General features: G+C 42.1%; 1 protein-coding gene and 1 long non-coding RNA gene across 3 annotated transcripts; one reads left to right on the top strand and one right to left on the bottom strand.

Moving 5' to 3' along the window:
• Window positions 1-436: 436 nt before the first annotated feature.
• nr2f2 (nuclear receptor subfamily 2, group F, member 2) lies at window positions 437-7409 on the bottom strand. 2 transcript variants are annotated; one of them, XM_088996329.1, is made up of 3 exons: window positions 5801-7409; window positions 4725-5270; window positions 437-2753 (listed from the first exon to the last, which is right to left on the bottom strand). In XM_088996329.1, the coding sequence occupies exons 1-3, from the start codon at window positions 6255-6257 to the stop codon at window positions 2479-2481; spliced, it is 1278 nt and encodes a 425-aa protein (XP_088852455.1). In that variant the 5' UTR covers window positions 6258-7409; the 3' UTR covers window positions 437-2478. The 2 variants fall into 2 exon arrangements, with proteins under 2 accessions (XP_088852455.1, XP_088852456.1); XM_088996330.1 differs by having other exon boundaries at window positions 4725-5252; window positions 5801-7396.
• Window positions 7410-8415: 1006 nt separating this feature from the next.
• LOC148897630 (uncharacterized) lies at window positions 8416-11188 on the top strand. The gene is made up of 3 exons (XR_016114966.1): window positions 8416-8649; window positions 8719-8778; window positions 10798-11188. It is a non-coding gene; the product is annotated as an uncharacterized LOC148897630 (long non-coding RNA).
• The last annotated feature ends 258 nt before the right edge of the window (window positions 11189-11446 follow it).

The following is an 11446-nucleotide window of genomic DNA, read 5'->3' as shown; positions in this document are numbered from 1 at the left end:
AACAAGAAGAACAACAACAAAAACAAGAACACCATTATCTTAAACGTTATTTTGTGATGTTTTGGTGACATTGTCCGATTTGTAGTCGCCACTATCGCCTGAAAGACTCGCATCGTCGTTATCATTACCACCATCTTTGCTAAACCAAGCGCCATTATTAAGCAACGCGCATGCGCAATGCAGTAACAGCCTGATCACCTAACTTAATTGTAAAGCAGCAGTGCTAATCATGATTTAACCCCCCAAAAACACCCCCCAAAAATGATTAAAGGTGGATTGTTGTGATTTTTGGATCAGGTGCTCTTATGAAATGCAAATATTGAAAGAATATACAAATGCATTCATCTCAGTAAACTGAAGAGGAACCACCCCCCACCCCGAGTCCCCCTCCCCACAATCCATTGCGAAGGAGTGAAAAAAAAGCCATGAAAAGATATCAAATTCATAAATTATAATTTAATACCAAGAACAAATTTACAGCAGAATGCTCGTTGTACAATATAAGCTAACACAAAACAAACGAACAAACGAACGAACGAGAATCGTGTTCAACTATTAGAAACTTTCACGCGCGCACACATACACTCACACTCACAGGTATCACTTGCAATGGATTCGTCATCATGATCATCATCATTAAAAAAAAAAGTATATACGTTATCAATACCCTGCAGTCATATATTTTTTATATATTTATATAAAAAGGTGGGTTCATAATTACAATCATGTATCATTCTCTGGTCCACATGTGTGTATTTGTTGTGTGATCCCGTCTTTTTCTTTTTTTAATTATTATTATTATTAATCATCTGTTTTGTGTGTAATTATGACCTCTAAACAATTGAATAAAAAAGCTTGTTCTCTCTCACGCACACACACTGATACGTCAGAGCACCCCCTAAAAACCTGCTCACCCTGTTTTTTAAGTCCTCATGTGATGAACTTGTACTTGTCTTTTTTGTGTAATGTGTGCAATGTGTGTGTATGTATATTTAAATACAAGGGCTCGTGTTTAGTGAACGCACAGATTATATCTATACAGAACGCCCCTCAGTCCCCGACCCCCCCCCCCCCATCACTCCCGCCCCGTCAATAAAAAGAAAGAACATTTACATTTATATAGCAAATCGGGTAAAATAGGTTAGCGACCTGTGGCCATGCATTCACAGTCTAAATATACATGAAACTCAACAAAACAAAAACAAACCAAGAATAAAGAAATAAAATCAAAGCAAATGCAGTTGTAATAATAATAATAATAATATAATAATAATAATTAATAATAATAATATGTATGTACAGAACTCGTCAATGCTACCGAGCCGAGCTAAATCCGACACTCCGTTAGAAAGACGAGCGAAACGATGGCAACCACACATTTGCTCTGGGCCACACAGAGCTGGTAGAAAAAAAAATAAGTTGACCTATATTTACAACAATACTGCCTCACATCGGCATGCTTGCACGGCCGATTCACTCATCTTAAGGATGCACATCGGGGAGAAGAAGAAGAAATAAAACACAATCCCCCTGCTATCCACCCACCCCCCACCCCCCTGACTTCAACGGTGTTGTGGAGAAATCGCGTCATGCTTGTCAGGCACTTCATTCGAACAAAAAAAGGGGAAGGTTTGTTTTTATTGGTAAAATCGTGTAATACTGCTATTAAACATCACATCGGCTTGGTTTTTAAACTTGGATCCCCCCCCCTCGTTGATCAATTTTGAAACTAACCATGTTTTAAGGCTGCCGATTTTTCAACGAGGACAAATAATGCAAAGTGTTCATAGTGGCTCGTTTATTGTTTTGGGGAACGTTAAGTGCGCTTGCAAGCATGAAGCTTCTACAGATGACAAAAAGAAGAAAAAAAAGTCTAAAACAACTCCTATTGCTGTGGTTTTAATTCCTCTCTTGTTTTCTTTCTTTTGTTTGTACACATTCTCCAAAAGAATGGAAAATAACACAACCACCAGTTACATATTAAGCCGGTTTAGAACCAACAGAAAAAAATGGAGGAAAGTACAAAACACACACACACACACACACACGCACATACACGCACGCGCGCGCGGCTATACATTTGGACACAGGACACAAGTGAATCAGAACAAAATTCCCTTCCTTTTTTGGAGACAACAAAAAAAAATGCACTTAATACTTAGAATCTCCACAACAAAATCCAACTTTTCCTCTTTTTTTTTACGTTTCTTTCATTAGAAAAAAACACCTTTTCAGTTCAGTCAGTCAGCCAGTGTCCCTTTTTGGAGTGGAAGGAATAATTCACAGTTTTTTTTTTACTTTGTTTTGTTTCTGTTGTTCTTCCAATATTCCTTCAGTGCGGAAAAAGCAGCTAAAAATCATTGAATGGTCAACTCCAGCCAACATTCCCCTTCCTTCACAACACACAGACATACACCAATGCCACCAACACAAGCACCCCCCACCACTCCCCTCTCCCATCCTCAGCGTGTGTCTTCTTTACTGAATGGACATGTAAGGCCAGTTAAAGCTGCTTCCCGACAGCAACATGTCCCTGATGAGCGTTTCGATGGGGGTCTTACCTACCAGGCGGACGAAAAACAACTGTTCAATGACCGATGACGACACGGTGCGAAGCGACGGCAGACGAAGGAGAAGTTTGCCGAAGCGGGTGGGCTGGTTAGGGTACTGGCTGCGAACGTACTCCTCAAGGGCGCACTGTGACTTCTCCTGGAGGCTCTCCACGTGGGCTACGTCCGATAGGCCGCACGCGTCTAGGGCGGAGAGGGGGGGGGGACACAGGGATAGGAAAAAAAAAAACTCAATTTTCATTGCAATATGCATACTTGATGATTTAGTGTGTGTTAGTCGAGCAAGGTGAAAAGTGCAAGGGGGGTTGGTATGGTGGTTTGACCTTTAGGGAAATCCCACCCCAGCCCCCCCTCACTCCAAGTTGAGCCCATCATCACCGAGTTTTACGACCAACTCGTGTTTATTTTAGAGGATTTATGGCAAGATAAATGTCGTTTTTTATTTCAGGTTTGACTTTTGAAAAAAAATGGTGTAATAATAATTTTAGAATATTGAACTCATGTCCATCGCCGTTATGGTCAGACGCCATTGCAATAAATATTAAATACGTGATTAAATAATACTTATAAATTAGTTACCACAATATTGAAAAAGATTCTAAAAATACAATATTATATAATATTATAAATTGTTTTATATATTTAATATTATATAATATTAAAAATATTAATTAAATAAATCATAACTTGTGATTGTTTTTTGTTGTTTTCATATACGCTAATATAGGACGTATTTACTATAAGTCCTATATTATATTATTTTTATATTTTTTATATATTATATCGTAGCAGGCCCACTTGCTATATAGTCACTTTGCATACGATGTATGGAAATGTATGTGTATGTGTGTGTGTAAACACAAGCTCCACTTCATGTGACAATAAGCCAAATGGATGGATATAGTAGATACACACACACACACACACACACACACACACACACACACACACACACACACACACACACACACACACACACATGCATTTTTTAGTTACTTCTTATATTTGTAGAATAAACTGGCAAATGACAGCACTTAAGTTGAGATGTATAATATAGATTGGGGGTATATAGAAATACATGAAGTTTTTATTGCACAAGAGAAGCATTATCTAGTTGCTGTTTTTGCATGATTTGATTGTTGTTTGATAGAATTATTACTGTCATTGTTATCCATTATTACATAGTCATTATTTTGTGTCCTATAAATGGAAATATAGTGCAAGAGTTGGAGTCGTCCCCCCCAAAAAATGATTTCACACATACTTTTAACTTTTATGACTGTACACGGTCATGTACATGTACTTTTTGGAGCACCATTTAGTATGTTTGTTGTTTTGAGAATTAGGAATAAGAGCCTGATCACATATTGAGTGTATTCTTTGCACAGCATTCACTTGTAGGGTTTTTCTATGCAACAAAGTTACTAATATATATATATATATATATATATATATATATATATATATATATATATATATATATATATATATATATATATATATATATATTAAAGTATGCATAAATATATTTGTTTCTTTTTAAGCAGGTCAGCCTAGCTATCCCATGTATTGACGTAATATTTACATGAAGAGTATATTTATTTATTTTTCTTATACGTCAACACGTTAGTTCTTTTTTCAGGAATGGGAATGACATTTCCAAAGAGAATGGCGAACAGAATTATTACTGTCATTATTACACATTATTATTAGGCATAGTCGGTATTATACAGTCATTATTACCGATTGTGAGTTTGTTATTGTTGTCGAGCAAAGTCGATAATAATAATAATAATAATAACACATAAGATTTATAAACGCCTTTCAAAACTCACAAAGCCCCTCTTGTGCAGGATTTGTTGTCAAATGACAAAAACATGATCATCACAACTTGGATCTCTCCCCCCTCCACAGTCTTTACATCCACCCAGTGCAATATTGGGCTTGTCTTTCTCTGTCTCCATCATTTTGGTACCCCTCCCCCTCGTCTGTCTGAGAACCAATACACACACACACACACACACATCATTTATATCTGTCAGTCGCCCCAAACAAGACTTGATGTGACAAATGGCGGTCTAGCACAGCAAGAAACGCGCCATGATTGCCCCCCTCCCTTCCCCTCCCGGAGTCGAACGGGGGTCTGGTCCTCACCTGTGGTGAAGAGCACGATGGCCTTGAGGCAGCTGTACTCGGCCGAGTCGACGTGCAGCGCCTTGAGCTTCTCCACCTGCTCCTGGAAGATCCTAATGTGGTCCATGAAGGCCACCACGCGGTCCGCCGACATGGGCGAGGCGTGCAGGCCGGCCGCCGCCAGCAGCGGCGCCACATGCAGCGGCATGGAGCACTGCGCCGCGTTCAGCACGAACAGCTCGCTCCAAGTCAGCCGCAGCAGGGCCACCTGGTCGGTGATCTGCAGGTCCGGGAAGAAGGGAATATTCCGGGCCCACTCCACGGCGCTGAAGAGCATGCGAGCCGCCAGTTCGCAAATGTTCTCGATGCCCATGATGTTGTTGGGCTGCATGCACTGGCTGCCGTAGCGGGACGTCGGGTAGGGCTCCGCGCGCAGCAGCAGTGAGATATATCCCGAGAGGTACGAGTGGCAGTGCAGCGGGTCCCCGTTGGTCAGCGCAAACTGGCCGTGGTGCGGCTGCGTGGGCGGCACCCGTCCCCTTTGCACGGCTGCAGTAAAAAGAGAGACTACAGATATTGAAGCCTGAATTCTGCACACCAAGCACCGACCCGAGCGGTGAAAGCCGAGTGTCGAGCGGTTCGGCAAAATGGAACCACAAAACACAATCGGTCGCGAAACGGATAATAAATATGTACAAAGGCGTCGCGCGTGGAAACATAAACGCACGCGATTGGCGTTTTGCAATCCTGCTCCACGCACACTCTGTAAACAATAGACCTCGACTGGACGTTGGACGAACCGCGAGCGAGCGAGTCTTTATACTCTTTTTTTTGTTTAAAAAGCAACATACCCAGACGTATTTGTTCTATTGGAATATTTAAGGTGATCATATGAACCCCCTTCCCCGCAAAAAAAATCTCAATTCATTTTTTTTTTTATTTTATCCACCGGAGCTCCCCCGACTCGAGCGCCGGTACAAGGCGGCACTGAGGCACTCTTCGCCCGGCTACCTCGCGAGGGAGCACCCGCTGAATCACAAACACACACATAAAGCAAAAACAAATTAAAAAAAGAGATAAACAAAAAGTCCCAATACCTTCCCGCCTCATGCCGACCTTGAGGCATTTTTTAAGGCGGCAGTACTGGCACTGGTTGCGGTGGTGCTGGTCGATAGGACAGTTCCGGTTGGCCCGGCATGTGTAGGTCAGGTTCCGCCGCACGCTGCGCTTAAAGAAGCTCTTGCAACCTTCGCAGGTGAACTGGCCGTAGTGCTTCCCGCTTGACTTGTCCCCGCACACCACACACTCGATATGCTGCGGTTGTTTGTCAGCCTGCTGCTGGCCGCCTCCGCCGCCGCCGGGCGCCGACTGCACGTTGTTCGGGCCGCCTTGCGCGGGGGTCTGAGGGGCCGGCGGCGCCACCTGCGCGGCCGTCAGCCCCAGCTGGCCCGGCTGGGCGCTCCCTAACGCCAGCCCTCCTTGGGTCTGCGAGGAGAGGGCGCTCTGGGTGTCCGCCACGTCGTCCTGGGAGCCTCTCCACACTACCATTGCCATATCTGCCTTTCAGTCAACGAGAGGGGGGAAACTTTTCGCTCGGCCGTTTTGTCTCTCTTTTGACCTTTTCTGGAGGAGGGTGGGGGGGACGCCGTTCCACGCGCTGACCGGGGTCGTAGGGGGGGCAGGGGGTGAGGGGGGGTGGTGTCACCACAGCAGAGGCGCCGCACTCGACGCTCCGCACGGGGAATGAGGAAAGTCGACGACGACGTCGACGAGGAGGAGGCGGAGGAAGAAGACGGCGAGGGGGAGTAGGAGGCTGCTTCTCACCAGCGAGGCCGAGTCAAGGGGAACTCTTACTGCCGGCCATCCAGCACCCCCGTCGGCGGGGAAGGTGGGCCGAGTGCCGCGAAGAGAGCGAGCAAGCAGCATGGACCGGCTTGGCTTTTTGGAGGGAGGAAGAGGAGACGAAGGAGGAGGAGGAAGAACGAGGAGGAGGAAGGAGGGTAGGAAAGGGGGGGGGGTGTGAGGGGCGAGGATGGAGAAGACCGGCGGTCGAATGGGGGACCAACAAGCTCCGGGTGCGAGTCTGGAAGAATTCTCTCCACTTAAAAAAAAAAAATAACAAGAAAAGGGAAAATCCGCTTCTAGCGCCAACAAATGTTGGCGACGTCCGCTTTTTAGAATCCTCCTCGCGTCTTCTTCTTCTTGTGCTTTTCCGTGCGGTGACAATACGACGAGAATGCGGTTGAAAACGGCGAATCAAAGAGTGGAAATATGTTAAAAAGGCGGTCGGGGAGGTTTTTTTTTGGGGGGCTTAAGAAGAGCACGGCTGGCAGAATGCTTTCTCTCTGATCAGCTCGCTGAGCTTCTCTATATAGTGAACTTTGACACGACTGCTGCAACTTAGCACACGTTGCCATGGAGACGCGCTGCCATATAAGGCTGGCGGACTATGTGTAGGACCGCCCCCCTCGCTTCCTATTGGCTGGAGAGACGCGGCTGTGCCACTTGGTGCCGAGCCAAGAAGCGGCTGGGGTCGACTGAGGGCCGCCGGGTCCTAAAAGGAGCCGCTTTTCCAGGAAGAAGGGGCAACTTTACTGAGGAGTGGGTGGGAGTCCTTCAATCTTAGCCATGCAAAATATGTCTCACACTGTCTTGGATATCAAAACTAAACACAAATGAAGCAACGATTGCCATTTATGCGTTTTTTTAAGTAAGAATAAGAAAGGGAAGGAAAGCTAGTTTATGCAAATGTAAATACAAGACGTGGATATTACATTTGCATGAATATTAAATGTGAAAAATATGACACTGCACAAATATTCCAACCAATATAAATACAGTAATACAATAAAATAAATACGAAATAACACAAAAATGAGAAAATGATTTTACACTATATATATATATATATATATATATATATATATATATATATATATATATATATATATATATATATATATATATATATATATATAAACAGTATATATTATAGTGTATGAATATCTATCTATCTATCTATCTATCTATCTATCTATCTATCTATCTATCTATCTATCTATCTATCTATCTATCCATCCATCCATCCATCCATCCATCTCTCTCTATATATATATATCTATATCTATAATACAAAAGAAGGCAAACCAGACCATCAATTCATTCATTGAAAACATAACCTGGTAACCCCCCCCCCCAAAAAAATCCATAAAACAATTAGCATCAGTGAAACAAAACACATTAAACAACGTATGTCCCACCCCCTCCGATTGACGGCCAACTCAGCGGTGATTTCTGCAACTCTTCGCAAACATAATGATGGAAAAATAGTTGAGAAAGTGCAAGAAAAGATGTATGCAAAATAAACCTGCTCTTTAAAATATTCAATTCACACATACTAAATATAAAATATAATCCAGAAAATATCCGAATCCAGGTAGACAATATTTTGGCTATTTTTCACACCACAGCGCTATTAAGATGGCGACACATTAAAAAACTGCCTGTAAATAGGAACGATTAAAACGAGACATCTTTACTCAAAAAATGTCGACCAATATTGTTATTAAAAGCCAGGCGATGACCTCATTCATGACCACAGGCTGTGACACTTGAACTCTTGAGTGTGTGTGTGTGTGTGTGTGTGTGTGTGTGTGTGTGTGTGTGTGTGTGTGTGTGATTGCTCCACGCGTTCTCCTCCCAGCAACGGTGTATGGCTGCCCCCTGGCGTCTAAAAGTAGACTGCATGCATTCACGCCCTTCCCCGCGTTCTTTCATTCATTGAGCCTTCAAGCTCGCCACGAGCGAGCTCGGGGAAGTGTGGACGCTCCCCACAAAGCTGCTCCGCCTGCGTTCAGTCGACCGCTCGCCGCAGAATCGGGACCAACTCAAATCAACCTCGGACCGCATCGACGGGCGACAAACTTGGATTTACACCATTACATCTGTGAGCGTTTTTGAGTAGTAATTCAAAAAAATAGCCGATTAGAGTGACTTTCGGGCGTTTTATTTGCAGATTCCGCACAAACGGAGTATCTGTAAATAAAACAGTCATGTCTGAAAATTTCCAATTATGGTGAGTAGACATTATTTTGCACATTTTATGAGGGGATCTAAAGTATTAAAAGCAATACTTGAACAATGACTTACTGTATGAAGTAAATGACGGCTTGCATTTTTTGGCATGCATTTTCCATTCACTTTCAATTTTATATGACCCCCAAAAAATGATGCATTAGGCAAACTGATTTTTTTAATGGTGATATTTTTGTTGGTGTTGTTACGGCAGCACACCTACCAAATGCATACGCTGCTGACTCGTCCGTGGCGGGGTGCATCTTCTCTGTTCTTAAAAATATCTTTAATTTAGTCTTGAATTGAGAATCAGTCGGGTTTCTTCTCCCTCACATGCACAAAAAAATGAAAAAAAGAAGAAATAATTTGTCGTTTATTGCAAAACAGTCATATCTGAGAGGGGTAAAACTTTACTGAGAGCTTCCACAAAACTCATATGCGATTTTGCATAAATTAAATTGTTGGTAAGAATTTAGAGAAACCGAGAAGTTGAAATCCATCACCGCTCCATACAAGCTCGCAAGCTGCAAAAAAATTGCTTTGTGTGGGATGTAGTAAGCAGAGAAGGAGGAGGGGGGGGGGGGGTGCTGGTGGGAGGAGGAGGGAGCCAAAAGGGAGGGTTGGGGAGGGGTGTTGGGGGGGGAAACACCTGTCTGTATACAATCTATATACTATTGAACAGAAAGATGATAAAATGAGGCCAATTATAAATACGCATCATAAAAAAAAAAAAAATAACCTCATAATAACATCATAAAATATATTAAATATAATAATAAAATATATGTAATATCTTAGTTAATAAACTATTACCCAAAAAATAATATACAACATACATACGTTACGTTAATGTAATTTTCAGCGAACGATTAAAAAAGCACTTTCGACACATATATTTACGTTCCAATTAATTGCGAGGCTGTAAAAAATAAATAAGGGAACATTTGGTCTCGCGTGTACAATGACGTTTGAGGGGATATATTTAAAAAATATATTTTTTTGAAGAAAAATAATTTAGCATTTAGTTGATTTTATTGGGGGTAATTTTCTTCCGGGTTGGAATCATTTACTGTGTTGTGATTAGCAGCGGTTTTCTCTCCCTTTAGGCGCTATCATGCAACCGCGAAGGACACAAACACACACAAACACTCACAAACACTGCTTGTACTTCAAGACGCACGCGCGCATATCTGTGTGTGTGAGTGTGTGTGTGTGTGTGTGTGTGTGTGTGTAAAAATCGATTAAGACCACACAAACCAACACGCTGCCTCGCAATTTATATTTACTAATATTTACTAATCACGAACACGCACACACACACACACACACACACACACACACACACACACACACACACACACACACACACACACACACACACACACACACACACACACACACACACACACACACACACACACGCACACGCACACACACACAAACACAGCAAATCAGTGCCGTCCATCTTATTCAAATACAAAAAATAATAATACATGATAATTGACATTCAATGTATTTTTGTTAATTGAATGTGAATGGAAAAAATATAAAGTAATTCAGAATTACCCTTTTACACACTTCCCTCATAAAAAAATAATAATTACATCTCAAATACCATCTAAAATATATATTTAATATAAATAGAATTGATTATTATTATTATTATTATTATTATTATTATTATTATTACATAATACATCAATCTATATGTGTTATTCATACTAGGTCCGAAAAGAAATGAAAGGGGGGGGGGGGGGTATATGTTATGTGAGGGTATGGTTGTGAGGAAGGGTGGGGGGGTGCTTTAATGTTATCTGTGCGCAGATAGCGGCCCGGTGACCCCCGGGGGTGCGCCAAGTTCTCGGCCTGATTAACCCCTCACAGGAGCAAAGGTTAACCGGCCTAATCAACTTGAAGAGGGCGAACGACTCGGTCACATCATCAACTGCGTGGGACATTTCCACACACAGTGAAAAAAGCAGGTAAAGACGTCTGATTATTATTCTTTATCATTTTTTAGGAGTATGTGGATGATTTTGCAAGCTGCATTGCTTGAAGATTGTTCTGAAATCAACCCGGGGACGTCATTCATGAGTTTGCTCCGTTCACGTCATCATCAATGTCACTTGCAGCCTGCCCTGCATGAATAAAGGAGCCCTGCATACAAGTCTAAAATCATGTTTCTCTTTTTTTTACGCACATTATGTCACATTTTCTGGATATTTTATGATGTTTATGACGTTGAAAAAAACAACAACTAGGACCCACAGAATATTGAGTTTTAGGACTAAATAAACTTTCAATGCAGCATAAGAAACATTAGACAATCTTCCTTAATCCGAAAAAAGAATTAATTCCTAAATTATATGGGTCTGGAGTTATCAGAGCTTGAAATGAGGGCATCTGTACAAAATACTATGCAATATATTGGTTTATATAGCTCTTTAACAACAGCTGAAGCTGGGACAAAGCGCTAACATGTAAAAAATGGGAAATGCCCCCCCCCCCCTTGTTGGAAAGAAAAACAATGTCAGAGGTCTGACCAGCGCTTTGTAGGCACCCAAGCTTGAAAAAAACAAAAGCCGAAAAAAATCACGTCATATTTTCCATTCCCGAATAAATTGGGGAATGGCAGTGAATGAGTTAAAAAGACGCAAGGTTCGTGTGTA

Source organism: Hippocampus bargibanti, linkage group LG05 (assembly GCF_051943395.1).
Source record: "Hippocampus bargibanti isolate YZ-2025 linkage group LG05, ASM5194339v1, whole genome shotgun sequence".
In the NCBI taxonomy this organism is placed as follows: Eukaryota; Metazoa; Chordata; class Actinopteri; order Syngnathiformes; family Syngnathidae; genus Hippocampus; species Hippocampus bargibanti.
Note: the sequence above shows the minus strand (reverse complement) of the source record. Positions and strands in the feature narration are given on the sequence as shown.

What these genes read in the sequence shown, in the direction of transcription:
- nr2f2 (XM_088996329.1), bottom strand. Translation starts at nt 6,257, where the DNA reads ATGGCAATGGTAGTGTGGAGAGGCTCCCAGGACGACGTGGCGGACACC. An exon ending in GGTCGGCATGAGGCGGGAAG is followed by an intron (nt 5,271 to 5,800) that starts GTATTGGGACTT and finishes CAATATCTGTAG; the next exon opens with TCTCTCTTTTTACTGCAGCC. An exon ending in CATCGTGCTCTTCACCACAG is followed by an intron (nt 2,754 to 4,724) that starts GTGAGGACCAGA and finishes TCTCCGCCCTAG; the next exon opens with ACGCGTGCGGCCTATCGGAC.